This window comes from Odocoileus virginianus, chromosome 9 (assembly GCF_023699985.2).
Source record: "Odocoileus virginianus isolate 20LAN1187 ecotype Illinois chromosome 9, Ovbor_1.2, whole genome shotgun sequence".
NCBI classification, from domain to species: domain Eukaryota; kingdom Metazoa; phylum Chordata; class Mammalia; order Artiodactyla; family Cervidae; genus Odocoileus; species Odocoileus virginianus.
In genome coordinates this window covers 37464191-37482357 of record NC_069682.1, presented here as the reverse complement: position 1 = coordinate 37482357, position 18167 = coordinate 37464191, and the positions used below count along the sequence as shown (strand labels likewise).

The 18167-nt window shown below is 42.9% G+C and overlaps 2 protein-coding genes across 4 annotated transcripts in view; one reads left to right on the top strand and one right to left on the bottom strand.

The window, feature by feature from the left end:
• The first annotated feature begins 1672 nt into the window (after positions 1–1672).
• NKX2-4 (NK2 homeobox 4) lies at positions 1673–3125 on the top strand. Its single transcript, XM_070471838.1, has 2 exons — positions 1673–2102; positions 2512–3125. The coding sequence occupies exons 1-2, from the start codon at positions 1673–1675 to the stop codon at positions 3123–3125; spliced, it is 1044 nt and encodes a 347-aa protein (XP_070327939.1).
• A 6214-nt stretch (positions 3126–9339) lies between these two features.
• XRN2 (5'-3' exoribonuclease 2) overlaps positions 9340–18167 on the bottom strand; it is a 61974-nt gene continuing 53146 nt past the window's right edge. For all 3 annotated transcript variants that reach the window (XM_070472237.1, XM_020878357.2, XM_020878368.2), the window contains 3 exons: positions 17282–17345; positions 12113–12251; positions 9340–9888 (listed from right to left, as the gene is read on the bottom strand). In XM_070472237.1, coding sequence (XP_070328338.1) covers positions 9823–9888; positions 12113–12251; positions 17282–17345 — 269 coding nt within the window. In that variant the 3' untranslated portion in view covers positions 9340–9822. The remainder of the gene's footprint in view (positions 9889–12112; positions 12252–17281; positions 17346–18167) is intronic.

Here is an 18167-nt window from a genome sequence, read left to right as displayed (position 1 = left end):
GGTCCATTCTCCCCCACCCCCCCACCCCTAGATTCTTTACAAAACTCATTGAAATGAACAAAACAATGATTAAAACAATAAAAGCAAAACCACGGAAAACATTCCAATCAAAGTACGGAAACCAAACAAGAAAAGGAATAGGTAACTGTTCTTACCTTCAAGATGTGTACTATTAGATTTTATGTTCTAATAGGTTAAACTGGAATTGTTTTCTTACATCCTGTTCTTCTGTTTTAAACAATAAAATCTTGCTTAAGAAAGCACTCTCCCTGTTTTTCTTTCTCCTACCCCAGTCTCCAGGAAACCTTAAAAACTGCATCTTCGTTTCTCTGGCAGTTTTAAGTGAAGCACTGTTTTCAAATTTTAGTCAATATGCTTCACAGACTTCTTTTGTCTTATTCTTTGTCATGTTCAGCATTCATAAGAAAGTTCACAATGTCTTAAGTTCTTCTATGCTATGCAGGTAAATTGACAAATCAAAGGATGACAAAGTTTTTTAAAAAAAACATTTATCTACATTTGCGTATCTTTCAAGGGAAAGTATCATTTTCACCTGTCTGTACCCATTTCACATTTTTAAGTAGATTATATTTTTTGAACAATAAAAAGACCCATTTCGAACAGCTAGAAATTTTGGACTTTTGGGGTGTGTTCTTTCCTTTTTTTTTGATTACTGTAGTGATAGGCCAGTAAACCCAAAGTTGGATATTTTCACTCGGGGGAGGGGGGGTGCAGGAGGAAAACAAAAGGGAAAGATACCTGTACAGATCTCTACAGGTGCGAGCTGAACAGGAAACGTCAGAACACAGGAAAACCTAACCTCTTTCCCTTATCTAACCTCTATCCCCACAGAGCAGAAACAGAATACTTACAAATTAGCATCCGTGTATTTGTGTCTCTGTGTGTTTTCTCTTCTTTGGATTTGGATACTTTGAGCTAATTTGAAAGTGCCCGGTTGGTTGCCCACAAAATGATGCTTGAGAGTCTAAAGACGCATAAATTAGAAACCCTACAAAGGGAGAGGACGGTCATTGTACCTCATCTCTTTATGCGCTCTTACGGCGGGACCCAAGAGCTTTTTTTTTTTAACACTTTAGATGATGGAGCAAGTGAGAGGCTGAGGACTAAGCGAAACCACCATCCGCTCTCAACTTAGCACCATTCTGTCCACCGCCCTTCCCCCCATCTCCGAACACCTTAGACTTTGCTACTAAGTCACTTTAGGAAACTGGGGTCTGACGGGCAGAGGCGTGGAGTCCTTCACATCCAGCCTCGACGCCAGCCTGAGTTTCTGTTTCTGATGCTCCAGGGCTAGGGTGACAGGAAGTCTGGATGGAAGCAGGAAGGATGGAGAAAGCGAAGCGGGTGATCCTTTCAAGAAACATCCAACTGCCCCCTTTACCTTTTTTGCCTCCTCTATGGGGAATGGGGGTGGGGTGGGGGTGTTGGCGAGAGAAAAAAGATGTCAAGGACCATTGTTTGCTCGTTTGGGATGTTGCTCCGCCCCCCGAGTCTGTCGTAAACCCGGCGCCGGACTAAAATAAACCCCAGATCCCGCAGCTCGGGGGGCTCGCCGCGCCGCCGACTCCTGGTCACAGGCGCAGCCGCCGCGGCCGAGGTGGCGGCGACCCGCGCGCGCCCCGGGCCCCCCTACCTGGCCGCCCGCCGAGCCATGTCGTTGAGCCCCAAGCACACGACGCCCTTCTCCGTGTCCGACATCCTGAGCCCCATCGAGGAGACCTACAAGAAGTTTGGCGGCGCCATGGACGGCACGCCGCCCGGCCTGGGGGCCGCCTACCGCGCGCCGCCGCCCGGGCCCTCCTCGCAGGCGGCTGCGGCGGGCATGCAGCCCCCGCACGCCATGGCGGGTCACAACGCGGCGGCGGCGGCGGCAGCGGCGGCGGCGGCAGCGGCGGCAGCCGCCACCTACCACATGCCGCCCGGCGTCTCGCAGTTCCCGCACGGTGCCGTGGGCGGCTACTGCAACGGCGGCCTGGGCAACGTGGGCGAGCTGCCCGCCTACACAGACGGCGTGCGGGGCGGCGCGGCCGCCGCGGCCACCGGCTGGTACGGCGCCAACCCGGACCCGCGCTACTCGTCAAGTGAGCGGGGCGAGGAGCGCGGGACGGAGGGCTGCGGACGGCGCGGGCGTTCCCCGCCGCAGCCCGGGGCTCAGGGAGCGTTTGGGGGACCCCGAGACACTGAGCGCGCGGGGCGTCCTGGGACCCTGGGACCTGAGCGCGCGGGGCGTCCTGGGACCCTGAGCGCGCGGGGAGTCCTGGGATCCTGGGACCCTGAGCGCGCGGGGCGTCCTGGGACCCTGGGAACTGAGCGCGCGGGGCGTCCTCGGACCCTGGGTCCCTGAGCGCGCGGAGCGTCCTTGGACCCTGGGACCCCGAGCGCGCGGGGCGTCCTGGGACCCACCCGGCCCCGCCGGCGTCGCGGCCGCCGCGGTGTGAAGAGAGCGGGGCGGCGGCGGCTGACAGGTCTTCCCCTTGGGCCCCTCCCCAGTCTCCAGGTTCATGGGGCCGTCGGCGGGCGTGAACGTGGCCGGCATGGGGTCGCTGACGGGCATCGCGGACGCGGCCAAGTCGCTGGCGCCCCTGCACGCTGCGGCGGCGCCGCGGAGGAAGCGCCGCGTGCTGTTCTCACAGGCGCAAGTGTACGAGCTGGAGAGGCGCTTCAAGCAGCAGAAGTACCTGTCAGCGCCCGAGCGCGAGCACCTGGCCAGCATGATCCACCTGACGCCCACGCAGGTGAAGATCTGGTTCCAGAACCACCGCTACAAGATGAAGCGCCAGGCCAAGGACAAGGCGGCGCAGCAGCTGCAGCAGGAGGCCGGCCTGGGCCCCCCGCCGCCGCCGGCGCCGCCGTCGTCGCCGCGCCGCGTGGCCGTGCCCGTGCTGGTCAAGGACGGCAAGCCCTGCCAGAACGGCGCGGCCACGCCGACGCCCCAGGCCGGCCCGCAGCCGCCCGCGCCGACGCCGGAGCTGGAGGAGCTGTCGCCCAGCCCGCCCGCACTGCACGGCGCGGGGGCAGGCCTGGCGGGGCTGGACGCGGCGGCGGCGGGGGACTACGGCGGCGGCGCGCTGGGCGCCAACCTGCTCTACGGCCGGACGTGGTGACGGCACGGCTGGCCGGGGGTCCCGCCGCCGCCCGAGGGTCTGCGCGCGCCGACGGCGGGGCCGCCGCTCGCGAGCGGACGGACGGATCGCGGAGAGGGACGGGCGCCGGGCCTCCGGTGCGGGTGGGGACGCGACAAGCCCCGGGATCGAACCCTGAGATCGCGCCGGCCAGGAAGCTTTGAGGTGATTTCCTCCTTCCGGAGGTTCCTAAATTGTGTAAAAAGCCGGCCGAGTCCACATCCACCACCACGTTCCTAACCAAAGCTCTCGGAGTTTTAAACGTTGGAGACTTAGGTGGTGGTTGTAGCTCTAAAAATCAACCCAGCTTTAACAAGGTTTTCTTCTTGAAGTGGAACTTACCTTGGGAGATTAACTTTCGACCCCCTCCTCCACCGCTCCCCCCGCCCCCGCTTAAGTGCAATTTCATTAATGTTTGATGGAAAGTGAATTGTAGCTCAAGGTGGATCATGCACATAGCAACATTACTGCAGAGGAGTTACTGCCATTTAGAGAAATGGAATAAACGTAATCAAAATATTGCTTATACGAACTGATATAGCTTTTTAAACTTAATGCTGTTTTTTTAAATGTTTCGATCATGATTTGGCAATGAGTGTTTGTATATTATCCTAAAAGAGGCTTTTCCTCCTAAGATGCATTTCATCAAAAGAAAGGATTGTAAGCTACTTTTTATATGGAAACTGGTCTCCCAAAATCAACGGACAAAATAAATTATACCCTATTCTACAGACATGTTATTTACTCTTTCTAAGGTATTTGATTATCTGAATTAAAGTACCTTGATAAAACACTAGAACAAGCAAGCAAAATTGCTAAAACAGACATCAATTAATCTATTTTTCAAGCATGTCAAGAAGGAAGAAAATAAGATGACTTATTGAATGGTAATCAGTGTGTAAAGAATCAGTAAAATATTATTTTCTCATATTTAGAAGTTAATAGGGGTTACACACCGATTTTGTTGGTGGTTTCCTGTACAAATAATGTATTTACTCTTTAATATGCTGATTTATATTTCCTATGTTTCAAAGGGATATTTAAATATAACTTAAAAGAATTTAAGTACTTTTTTTTGGTAAATTTCAAATGATCATTTCTTTTTCACTAAGTTGTATAGGTTTTTTTTTTTTTTTAACACTAGTTGGCATGATGTGACAACACAGTTCAGTTTATTCACGATTTAAAGAATTGGTAGTAGATTAAAAATGCTAAAAGAAGACTGGAGAAAGTGAGCTCATAAAATGAAGAAAAACATGGATAATGCATGTTTTACAAATGACCAAAACATTTCCCAGAGACCCTAAACCTCTTCTACATTTGAAATTTTAGAATTATAGTTTGAAATGAAACATTTTATTTCATTTCATTGCTTGGGTGTTTTTCTGAACTGTGCAAAGTGTTTTTAAAAGTTGCACTTTCTCTAAATATATTTTCTACAGTAAACTAATAATAATTAAAAACTCCAGTTCCTTTCACAAAGAGAAAAACACTAAAGAAGCAAGTGACTCAATCTTTATCAAGGGGCTGTGAATGCATTTTGTAAAATGATAACTGATTTTTAACACATTTTACATAAAATTTGAGCAGAAAAAATATGAAAATGATGCAGTACACTTTCAGAAAATTCTCCCAGTTTGAGTTTTTGCATGCTAATAAAATTGATTTTCAAAAGCTAGCCAGGCTAGCATAACTATTACTAATGTGCCAGATTTTAAAATGCTTCTTTATATTGATTACTTCAAATTCTGAAATTCTGCTTCTAGAAAACATGTTATAAAAGTTCACATGGTTTGTAAATTTTTCTTTTTCTTTTTTTTTTTTTTTACAGCCCAATACTTAACAAAAACAGTAGCTTATGGACTAAGGGTTCCGAGTAACATATTTAAAGAAAATAACTCTTCATGCACAGTTTTTCCCTTGATAATTTTTGGAACAAAAAAATCCCTTAGACTAACTGAACTATCAATCAAAAAGACCATTAAGAAGAAACAGCCTTCTTTATACAATATTTTCTGAAAGTGTATTTGGTACAGGCATCTTTTTCCCTTCAGAGTTCCTTTAAATAGTCAGGGACTCAGGCCAGAGGTAATTGCTGCAGAGAGCTTCACATTTTACACCCAGAAGTGTACTGAGTTTGTGTGTGCACACCCAGAAATTAGGATGAGGTTTGTTTTTGAAACATTAAAATAGAAAATGTTTATACTGTAGAATTCCACATTCTGATTAATGCGAAACATAAGCTTTTTTTCCTTCTTTTGCAATTAGTGCTTTGCAGATCTTTTATAAAAACACAAACGGCCAGACTAGGTGAAACTCATTAACTGAAGAGGAGGATAAGTGTCTTCACAACCAAGAGGGAGGTTGGCGCAGAGTCTTAAGTGGGAACAAAGCCCCTTCAAAGTTTAGCAGAGGCCACAGCAAAACTCGGTTTGAGAAATGCTAACTGCGGATGTCACAGTTTCCTAAAGGTTTTTGGGGTTTTACAGCACTCTAACCTATTTTTTCCCAATTGAGGCAGAGAAACCAAAATCCAGAATCCAAGTGGCAGAGAGGAACGGCGGAGATTGCAGGTACTTTTCTGAAATCTGTGTTGGGATTTAAATTGAAGTGGGGTGTGTGTGTGTGTGTGTGTGTGTGTGTGTGTACGCGCACCCAATGTTGAATGATACAGGGTATTTTGTACATGGAAGAGGGAGTGTAACCCAGTTGTCTTCTGTTTGAGGCTTTGCTTAGAACTAAAACCTAACAGAACAAGTAAGTCAGTCAGACTTTTATCAACACAGATGCTGTGTCCAAATTCCATTCTGCTATTGACTGTTTACTTTCAATTTAAAGCAAATCAGAGACACAATCCTGTTCACTAAATGCAAGCACCTTCCAAAGACTTGCTTTGTTAGCTGCATTTCGTAATGATGACTTTTAGAAAGACTTTTAAATTTGTGAACCATAATCACATAAAGACCCATGACTGGATTTTTAGATAAGAATTTGTGCATAAGATAATGCACAGTGTAGTGATGATAAAAGTTTCAGATGTAGTTGAGAATATGAATGATACCACGCAGCTATTTAACGTTAACATTAATATGTGGATAAAACTCTGTATGTTAATTACTCAAGTCCAGTTTTTAAAAATACTGCTACTTGCCATGCTCAAATCCAATGAGACACGGCACTAAGATACATTTTATTAAAAATGAATTAAATAAGTAGACTTTTGCTGCTAGTGAAAATTGGTGAGCATCTGGAGAAGATTCAAAGAAGACTTGAAGTCAGGAGTCGCTCGCTCCAGTAAGTACTGAGATCACTTTGTGATTTTAGGATCACTTTTATGTCATTATTTTTTGAGCACGGAGGTTTGGAAGCTTCTGAGAGAGGTGTTTTGGTTTCTTTTGTTTTTGCTTTAGAATGTTGGAATGAAATGCCTTTTATTTCAGTTTCTAAATTTCCATGTAACCTCTTTCAGTAGTTGCTTAGGTGATTTCTAATAAAATTTTAATCAGAAATGTTGCCTAAGTTTAAGCTGTGCAAACTGTTCCGCGGTAGTAAATGGTTCCATTCCCATTTCCCACACACTAATTAAAGCCTGTTACCTCTGGCCCTCGTGCCATATATGCGGTATCAGATAACGATCAATGCAGACGTTCACCTCACCCTGAGTGGAGAAGAAATCCTCCGAGAATGGGCCGCTTGCTAGTTGATTAGTTTTGGTGCTCGCGGGCCGGAGGCTAGCGGGACTGCTCCAGGCAGCCGCGGGGCCGGACGAGGCAGATGCAGGCCACGCCCGGGACCGCGCCGCCTGCGAACCTGGTTTCCAGGTTACGTCGGAGAACGACTACATTCTGATTTCCAAGCCAAGCGAAATTCACTTACCCTCAGGCTTAGAACTGAAAAAACAGCTGCCTCGGAGAAGACCCTTTCCGTTGTCTCCTTCCAGGGCCGACGATCGCATCTGTGCGGGGAGCTGAGACGATACTGGCCGGCTGCGAAGCTGCGGCGCGCGACCCAGGGAACCCGGGTGATGATGCCGCCGACGCGCGCCCCCCTGGGCCGCCCGCCCGGCCCTGGCTCGGGGTCAGCCTGCAGGTCACCTCCCCACGGGCTTCCCCGACGCCGCGCGGCCGGACAGCGCTCCGGGATGGACGGATGACCGTGTGCTGCCCTCGAACTCACCCTGAAGACAGATGCTCACCACCGGCTCTCAGCGACGCGATAAAGTCGGCCTGTTCCCAGGTTCTTAAATGCTTAAAAACCTTCAACTTGAGACCCTGAAAAAGTTGGCCCTACTCAAGCATAGTAAGTTGGAGTACAGTTAACTACACAGAACCCACCCGTTGGCTTCATTTACTCCTGAGTGTGGAGGGGGCTAGCTACAGCTTTAAACGCGCCATTGAAAGTTCTAAAAAGCCTTTGTTGAAATAACGGGGACTTTTTCTGGAAGATTCAAACGTGGGGATAAGTTGGAAAGTGATGTCAGAGTGAGGAGAGAGAAGGAAGCCAGGGCTCACCACCTGCTAGAGGAAAGCTCGGGGCTTAATTTTCCATCAGGCTTTTTTGCTTAGATGACACTTAAAAAACATTTTCAAACTTAATGTGTTTTGATCAGTTACGTGCAATGATGCAAAAAACCAAGTCAAAAACAATTATTTCAGATATGCTCATGAAAACTTAAAAAACTAGGCCAAAATTAAAGGTCTGAGAAAATCTAGGTCCTGTAGAAGCATGGCTCTAGGGTACTTAGGAAGCTGTATACCCTAAGACATGTACATGGGCTCCTTTGGAATATGCAATACTTGAGTCAGGTGTTACACATTTTTAATATTCAGAAGATAAACAGCATTGTTCCTTCACTGTATTGTGATGGTAATATATAACGGTTAATTCAGAGACTCTTTATCTCAACAAAAGAACGCTGCTCTATTCACCCATCATCAGCAATGAACTCAATAGCTTCAAAATACCTTCCTATCCAAGGTTAAGGTGGGATTTTTCCTGAATAGATTTAAAATTAACAAGTTGCCTTGGTTGAATATTAAAGCAAAAATGTCAAAAGTCAGAAAGACAGAAACATTTTACAATCTGAGGCTAGAATGGAAAAGTGGACAAGTCTTCATACGTGTGTCTAAAATTTGTTGGGGAAAATGAAAAAGATATGGAAGTGCTTGTGTATGACCTGCAAGCATAAATTTAAGGAATTAGTGTACTTAGTAGCAAGGAAAAAATGAGTACAAATTGGAATCTATTGTGAAATAATAAAAAATATACCAAGGAGCATACACAATTTACCTAGGAATTAAAACTTCTCAGGTTTTCTTTTTTAAATCCTTTATTTATTCATTTCTGGCTGTGCTGGGTGTTCGTTGCTGCACTCCGGGCTTCTCCAGTTGTGGCTTGCGGGTTTTCCTTGTTGAGCACAGGCTCTAGGGCAAGTGGGCTTCAGTAGTTGCAGTGCTGGGGCTTAGTCACCCACCCCGTGGCATGTGGAATCTTCTCGGACTGGGAATTACATTGGCTGGCAGATACTTAATCACTGGACCACTAAGGAAGTCCAAAACTTTTCAAGTTTTCTTCTTTCTTTCTGCTCTTCCATTGTGTGTGCGTGTTTTTTTTTTTTTCAACTAAAGTATAACCGACCTACAACACTGCGTCAGTTCCAGGAGCACAGACTGATTCCAGATTTCTATACGTTACAAAATGATCACCACAATAAATCTAGTTACCATCTGTCACCATACAAAAATAGTATTATTGATTATATTCTCCATGCTGTAAATTTTATCCTATGACTCATTTATTTTGTAACTGGAAGTTTATTTATACCACAACCTTCCTCACGTCTCACTCATCACCACCCCCCTGAACTTTTCTCAAAGATTTTTCTCAAACTTTGAGAATTCGCAAAGATTTAAAACAAATCTTTAAAACTGCAGCACAAATATGGCCTGAAATTTGTAAAATGTAGATAATCTCACGAAGATTTTATAATTTGCCAAATTAGTAGTGGAAAGGCATACATGAGTCAGTTGGGTTGTCTTTCTGACCATATCCTCTTAAAATCTACTTCTTCATTGATTTTTTTTTGGACATCTAATTGTAGAAAATTATGATATATTGATTAAAAAAACCCCACACACTTGGCCAAGATTTTCAAAGTTTAAATACTGTAAAAGAAAAACAACAAGAGAGACCAGAGTTCTAAGTTTTGCATTGTTTTTTACTAAAGTCCAGAAATTTCCATATGACAAGTACATCAATGAAATGTTCCCAAAGAAATACTGAACAATATACACTCTATAGTTAGCTGAGGGTTCCAGCTCAAGAGTTCATACCTAATTCTTGTGCATTAAAAATCAGCATGGATCTTAGATGATCTAGAATACACTGTGTTTTGAAATCCACAGCTGGTTTGCTTTTTAACCATAATGAAAAACCAGTATTCCTATTCCATCAAATGTGTTTTACAAGCAATAATAAATTCAGATCCACTGTGTTATGCAACACACATCTTTGGAAAGCAACATAAAACAGTGAGATCGAATCAGTAGAAATATACAGTTAAAAGAAATACACAAAGTACTGTAGTTTTATTAAAAACTACTACTTGAGAAAGAAATCTTTCCACAAATAGCATAAAACTGTAGAATGATGAAAGGATCTGGGAAAGCTTTACAAAAGCCTAATTCCAACTGTATCTTCCTGAGGGTGGTGGCAAAGGGTATTTCCTTCCTTCTCTGGGATATCCCTGAAGAGAAGAAAAAAAAAAAAAAACCAAAAGTTTACTTTGTGGATTAACATTCCTGCAAAGAAATTAACCTTACTTTTCGATGGAAAAACACATCAAAAAGGGAGTATTTCTTATAGGTATATCACATGGATAGTCTCCATAAATACATGTGTTTGGTTTTCAGCCTTTTCCAAGCTGCACTTGAGTGGAAATTAGCATAAATGCTATCACTGACAACTAACCAAATCAAGCCTTAACAAGCGCCTAAGAAACTGCTTAAAATGTACACAAATGAAGGACAGTTAAGTGTTTTGTGTAAAACACTTGTCGGTCTCGCCTACCACCAGCCCCTCCCCCAGCCCCCATGGTATTTCAGGCCACATTGTGGGAAGGTGCCCACGTTACCCTCAGATATATTAAGACTAGGAAAGCCATTTTGCTTAACCAAGGCAGGAGCTTGCTGCTCTGCTGAAGCCTAATGAACTATTAATTTTAGGTGTTTTTGTTTGTTTAGCTGTAAATAATAGTGGACCACATTAGGTTATTACATAATCAATTACTGGGAACTTTCATAACATTTCTGAGTATGCTTCCGAACACCATTTTGGTACATCCTAAAGATAAATGTGATGTGTCTGCCTCACATCTTTTAGTTTCTAGGGAGGATTCTGAAATGGACCCCTTTCCCCATACTGTCACTCAGAGCACTTTACTAGTTCTCCACTAAAAATATACTGAAAGTATAATTTTACTGGTTTTAACAGTGAACTTCTACAATTTAATAGTGCTTCAAAATTCTAATTAAAAAAGAAATCTCTGCAGAAAAAAGGCTGAAAAAGAAATGTATTTCCAAAAGGTCCTAAAGAATTATAATGTGCTAAACGACTTAGATCTCCTGAGTGAGTAACAATTATACCTCCCGAAACAGCAGAAAGCTCCTCTAAAAAGCGGGTCTCCCCTAAAGGAGGCAGGAGAGCCACTGAACTGGGGTCAGAAGTTAACAGGTGCCCCTAGTTCTGCTGCTGAGATTTGAGGTTTCAACTCCTGACTTGGAAAATGAGGGGAGTGGACTCAAATTTCTCCAGAGCTTCTTAGTTGCAGGTACACCTTCCTTTCAATAATATTCACTGTTTAGGTTGCCTGGTGTCACTTGACTCTAGCAACATAAAGTCTCAATCTAGAGAACCTGCTGATATCATCTGTAGAGATTCTGGGCAGACAGTATGTATGCAAAGTAATATTATACGTCTAAAGAACTGTTACAAAATTCTCTCAAAGGACAACTAAGATGGTTATTTTCTTGTAAAGTGAACTAAGACTTTTAAGAGTACACCAAAAAAAGAGTGAAGAAAAGATTTTTCTTAGCTGGCAGGAGATTCTTCTCAGTTGTCAGAACAAAGGGACACACGGCAAGAAACTGAGTTAAAAAATTAATATTCGAAGCACTGCAAAAGGCGGAGGTAACACAAGGTGAGCAATTTAAAACCCACTTCACATCACCACAGGTGCCAGCTCCACGAATACTACACACTCTGAATCACTGCATTCAGACCCTTCTCTCTGGCAAGCACTGGATTAAAGAGCATGTAAATACTGGCCAGGGTGTCAAATGGCTGAGGGACAAACTGAGGCAAACAGACCTCAGGCTTAAATGTTGCTACAACTGGATGTTATAAAGAGAAAGAAAGAAAGCTTCCTCTTAATGAATTTGTCTAGGAATTACTATACTCATTCAATGTATAGCTGGTTTAAATTTAGTTTAAAAAAAAAAAAAGTGGGAAATTAGGAGTGATTTCATCCCACGAAGATACAGCAGATAAATCAAGACACAAAACTCCTAAGCGGAATAAAGGTAACAGCTGAAAAGGTGAGAGATTACTTTCAGCTTCTAGAAAATTACCATTCATTTTGAGAGATCTAGTTTCTAATAAAACAAAAAGCAACATCATAAGGCAAAACAATATGTTTTGGTGCTGGACCATATTTTTGCTAAATATTGGACTGCTAAAGAGGCTTTTGGTCTGAAAATTCTTCAGCATCTTCAAAGTACAACCTATTTAGTGAGGCACTGACCCCATAAACATTTTTAATGAGAGATCCAAAGGCAACCGAGCTACTCTTAACAGTACTTACACAGAGATGTTTTTTAAAACAACCAACCAACCATGGAGTCTTAAGACGTACGGTTAGTACAAAGTGAGCAGTAAGCTTTTCACCCCAAAGCCCACACCACATCCATCACCTGTCTCCCTCCACGATCGTCACGTCTGGGTGGATACCCGCCCGGCCCAGCTAGCATCTGGTACTGGTTTGGCTGGAAGGCTGCATTTTGGGTTTGGAGCATCCGGTTCCATGGTAGCAGAGGTTCGGCCCCAACACCTCTGTGGAGAAGCATCACATTTACATTCAAGGTCAAAATCTTTCAGGTATCATTTCCAAATTTTGGGACAATCCAATGTGCCTGGATTTGTCGTATGGGATATATAGGATCAGAGTAGCCTTTAGGTCCCTCACAGCAAGTGTAGTGTAACATATTTCATGAAATATCAGCATTTGTTTAAAACTCAAGTTGAATCAGAAAGATCTGACTTAAAAAAAAATTTTTGTGTTCATCTTCAATTGTAAAGTTTCCTTTTTAGTCACTAAAGTTTTGGACCCAAGATCACCAAGTTGGCTACATTTTAAGATGCTATCCAAAGAGTAAACATGCACGAGACAAGAGAATGAGGCTTTATTTTTAAAAATGTCCAGGCTCGTTCTTGGAGTCCATTCTTTCTAGTTAATTGCACACTGCAAATGAATTCTTACTGCTGAGTATTTTGAATCTAGGGTAGGGGACTTGGCTGTTTTTTCCCATCCATTATTCTGCTCAATATGTCAGAAGGTCTGATCGGGAGGAAACCTTTTCAAGTTCTATTGATGCAGCTTTGAATTGACCATGGTGACCTAGCAACATGAGCACTAATTGGCAAGGACTGACTGGCAACTGGTGTACAGTTTACATGGGAACACAGATTCAACAGCTATTATAACCCAGTTTGCTGGCCCGGATTACTGGTCAAAAGAAATGTTTTAATTGTTTTCAAGTGCCTATTTTAACTCTGCAGATACAAAACAACAGGTATGAAGTATTAAATCATAACAATTTAAAGCCGTCACATAAACAGTATAGCAAAGATTTACCCTCTAAAGGCAATCACCCTGTATGACACAGCTTTCTTGAGGTATTTTCCTCAACTTCCATTTTATTCAACAGTCACTACCAAGAATAAACAGTAGCAAAATTCCCCAGTGTATTTCAGCAGTAGAAGCTTTGGGGGCTGTTACAGACACTGGGAGGAATTATAAGAAAACCTGAAATTATCACCAGCCCAGGCTGGATGCATGAGACAAGTGCTCCGGCCTGGTGTACTGGGAAGACCCAGAGGGATCGGGTGGAGAGGGAGGTGGGAGGGGGGACCGGGATGGGGAATACATGTAAATCCATGGCTAATTCATTTCAATGTATGACAAAAACCACTGCAATGTTGTAAAGTAATTAGCCTCCAACTAATAAAAATAAATGGGAAAAAAAAATGAAAAAAAAAAAAAAAAAGAAAGAAAAAGAAAACCTGAAATTTGCTAAAGCACTGAGCTGGTATCAGCTATGACCACATCAGCATATGAATCTCACTGCCTAGGTCTTAGGGGGGAAAGCCCAAAGCCGGGCTCACCGGGTAATGCATTCTTCTCACAGCTATTCAAGCCTGAATCCATCCTCTCCACCCCCACTCTCCTTCCTTCACTTGGACCTTGCCCTTTAAAAAAAAACAAAACAAAACAAAACCAGCAAAGATAACTATTTTTGTGTGAGGTCTCCAAGAACTGCTCTCTAAAGAATTCTAGAAAGGCCAGTGCTATTCTTCACAGTTAGTGGTGGGACCAGAACTCTTAACAGTATAATCTGCTGTGAGTCGAAATAAAATGAAATATCTGTACCTCAGAAAGAATATGCGTATATTTAGGGCTTTTAATTATTTTTGAATTCACTAATACAAATATATTTCAGTGAGAACGGCTCAACTGTCCAGCAGGAACAGGTCTGTATGCAGAGAAGACACGGTCTCTTCCGGTCTCTGCAGGGCTGAGTGGTTAAGATTCGCGCTGTGACCACGGAGGCTGGTGAAAATCGGGCCACTAATGCAAAACCCGCTTGTTTCACGTGCAGCTCACACACTGTATGGGCTGTGACCATGTTTTCTCCACAGTTTTACAACAGTAAAACTCAGTCAACTGAGTTTGTGGAAAATCAGCTGGCATGGCTAAAATACATTATAAGTGCACTTCTACATTATTTAATGACCTAAAGACAGGAACAAGGCTACAATGTAGAAGCACAAAGTTCTCCTTTTGGTTTAAAATGATTACCTGAAATGTTTTTTGACAAAAATGTTTATAAAAGTAATAATTTAATTAAACAGTTACAAAAATAATTAAATGGAAAGAGCCATGTAAGAGGGACAAGTACGAACTACCCTCTTCTGCTTGGTAGTGACAGAAAGGCCTTTATTTTACGTAAGTTTATAATATTTCTATACTAATTATATCAGTTTGCAAATACTTTTAAAAACTGAAATCTGCCCTGGAAAATACATTCTAAATCTGAGATGGAAGTGCTGAGGCTGACACATTTTAATTTTTTTTAATGAGTAGCTATCGACTGAGGCAACTTATTTGAGGCATTCTGCACCGTGGATGACAACAATATTCTGAAGTTTCTAAATTACTGTTTTGGAAAGTAGCTGGCAGTATGACATAACTATATACTACTCATTGGGATATTTTTAATTTATACACACACACACATATATGTATATGACAAATCAGCTTTTAAAAATCTACAACTGAGCTTAGCACCCATTAAGTTAAAAAATGAAATGGCCACATTGGAAAAGATATGGCCAGAAAAGAGACTCCCCCACTGGCAAGAAAAGACAATAGGGCAGCACCCGGGGAGGAGGAGGCACGAGCTGGACCTTGATCACCATCATGATGATGGCTAGGCCATCCTTTTGGGGGAGGTGAAGGCGGGAGCGGGGTGCTCCTGTTGTAATTTAAGTGAAATGAACATATGAATTATAAATACTATCTCAAAGTAGGAATTAATTCAAGAAACAGTGTAGTTTATGTAAAAAAAAAAAAAAAAGGAAAAAAAAAAGTACACAAAAAATTTTCTTCTCTAATAGGGTTCTCAACCAAACACTTAACAGTGCAGTGGAAAAGTACTGAACTAATAATCAGTGAAACCTGGTTTTAGCAAGAATTCTACTTACCAGTTGTGACATCTCAGCAAAGTCAGTTTGTATTTTCTCCTCTGTGTCATGTAAGGTCAGAAAAGTGACTGACACAGGCTACAGAAATGAGTGATGTATCTGCTGAAAGGCTGGCTAATGGCGAAGTTTAGGAGGCTAAATTCAAACTTTGTTTTCTTTAAGAATAAACGGTGTGTTTCTTAAACAACCACATTCTAAGACATAAGAAAGAATTCTATTAAGCTCACACGTAACTTCTGCCTTATGGCACGGTTTTAGTTTCTGACTGAAAGTAAACCAAAACTCCTACAGAACACACATCAAATCTGTTGGGTTCACAGAGTCAATCGGGAAGATACCAACTTGACTAGGGCACAGATCATAGATCAAAGAAAAACCCACGGATGTCAGGACATAAGTGGTGATCTTAGGGAAGCTTAATGTGGAGAGGGAAGGAAAGCTGTAGGACTGAATAAAGGGTGCCTCAGAAGGGGAAGGACTTCTCTGAAGTCCCTGTGGCTTCATGGGACAGAATGCTCAGAGTCAGTTTTCTGATGAGTTTTGCTTGGGTGAAAAGTTTCTTGGTTAAAGAACGGTATGGAAGAGAGACCTCAGATAAGCTACTGAACTGTGGGCTTCAGTTTCCTCATCTGTAAAAGTAACAACATCTACTTCAAAGGGGCAACAGGAGGAATAAATGAATTCATGTTTCTAAAAGCATGTTATTAGCACAGTGCTGGCACTTTGGTGATTATTTAATAACATTGGAAAAAAGCAAGCAACAAAGTGGGGAAACCAAATCTTACACATCAAATGTGACAACTGTTCTGCAGAAGACAGTCATCTAAGGTAAGATCAGTGTGAATGTGATAATATGTATTTTAGAAAAAATTCACCCCTCACTCATTTAGTGTAACAATGGTGCTACTTTGAGGATGCTGAAGTGGCACATACCATGTGCCCTGAGCACTTACACTGAAAACAGAACATAAACACAGGCAAGAGCAGTTGTTCTAAATTAAAATGCAGCTTGCACTAAGTAGCTGATACTATTAATAAACAACTGAATAACATAATTTCTTTTATCTTCTTGAAGAAAATAATGAAATGAGGTTTTGGAGTCTCTAAAGAAAGAACTTTCTTAAAGGGGGTAGAGGTTATAACCCTGTTCAAATAACAACACTTCATTCATTTCAGATGTGAACAGATCAGACTGCTAAAACGGCAGAGGAGAGGCGAACAAAACAGATCAGGACTGGGAAGGCAAAGAAGGAAGCCGTGCTAGGAGGGGGCTTAAACTCGTCTCAGCATTTACCAATGCGGGCAAGACCAGCATGAGACGACAGACTTTAAAGCTGCCCTTAAAAATTATTCTTCAGATGTTAATATAATTATTCATAACACGCCTGGCTGCCTTGTCGTGCAGAGACCACCTGACTTAGGCGAGCACAACTTATCAATGAAAGAACACATGTCAAACATCCCTTGTTATTAAACCATGTCACATTCTTCCTCGTCCGTGGTACTTATTAGACTGCAGATCCCATAATCCTCTTCTGAGTCCCTTCTGCGTTTAATTCAGTTCAGTCTTAAGTAGTTGAAGAAACTGTTTTCAGTGGCAACTAATAACTACTGACCTACAGTGACACTGCACTACAATAAGCTTGTCAACTCTGAAAAAGTTGTACCAAAGAAGCTGATTAGGACTTCAAGAGGTCTGCAGCAAGAATCAATGGTTGGTCTGTACTGACACTGTGTTGCCGGCAAAGAAATGATAAAAGTGGAACCCCATTAGTTATGCCTCATTAAGCTGTACAACTCTTCTAAAAAGAAATTTGTTTAGCCTGACCAAAACCTAATGCAATTTTAAGCTCTCTGGGTTGCATTTTTCAGGGCACCTCAAAAGCATCAATAAAGTAAAGGCCAGGAACGAAGAAAAGCAGGAAACTATATAAATATGAATCTTTTACTTCAACGTGTTAACCATGTATTTTCCTAAAGAACAGGCCCAAGAGAAACTCTTTAGAGGAGAGAAAGTACACTTCATAGTACAGGGAAAGCTCAAACCTCAAATGCTAGTGTGAAAAATTACTGAACACTCATGTCTGCTTTAGTATTACCTGTCAAATCTTTGCTGCTGGAAAAGGGGAGGGGGACCTCTCCAGGAGTCCTGGGGCCTCATATCTGGAAGATAAACAGGAAAGGATTAAACAGGAGCCTTTTTTTTTTAAAGTAATTATTATTCAGCTACCCACATATAACAATTCTTGGGAAAAATTGAGACTGAATATAATGAGCATAATTACACACTGTGGAAATGTGAAAAGATGTGAAATCAACAAGGTTAACAAATTTGTCTGTAAAATTATTTCTCCTTTGATAAGAAAACATAGCTTTTAGTTTTAGAAGCCTTTCTCGTTAAACTCACATGTTTCTCTCTCCCCTGCTATGTGTGTGTGTATATGCAAAGATGTATGTATTTTACATTCATATTTTAAATGTTGTGCAAAACGATGGCATTTTGGCTTTATCCATAAACAGAAACTGAACAAATAGTAACTTTAATAGAAATCCTAAAATCTGCCCCTTAAACACGTCAACCGGAAAGCACCCTGACTTTCTGAGCTGTGTCGACAGGACACAGCAGTCTCTCCAAAACAGGCCAGAGGACGTGCTCACAGAGGGATCGCCTACTTCCCTGCTGTTTTCTGACAGTCAAACCTCCTCCCCTAACATGAAGCGAAGCCGGGAACACTGAACGAATGACAAGGACAGGTAAGTGGTTGCCGGCCCTCTGTAAATGGGGTGCAGGGCACCCCCAGCGCGGCCCACAGTTGGTATCAACTGTCCGCCGCCCTGGCCCCCAGTCTCGGTCACCTCGGCCACCTTCTGGCAGGGTCTGAGTGGGACCAGCTGTGCCAGGAGTTGTCTAATGAGGTCTCCGTGTGAGGACAGCAAGGCCTCCAGACTCCCAAGGCCCAAGGACAACAAGGCTTACCATAATGT

Excerpts from the sequence above, each read along its gene's own strand:
- NKX2-4 (XM_070471838.1), top strand. The coding sequence starts at position 1,673 with ATGTCGTTGAGCCCCAAGCACACGACGCCCTTCTCCGTGTCCGACATC. Across the intron at positions 2,103-2,511 it reads GGACCCGCGCTACTCGTCAA|TCTCCAGGTTCATGGGGCCG; the intron begins GTGAGCGGGGCG and ends GCCCCTCCCCAG.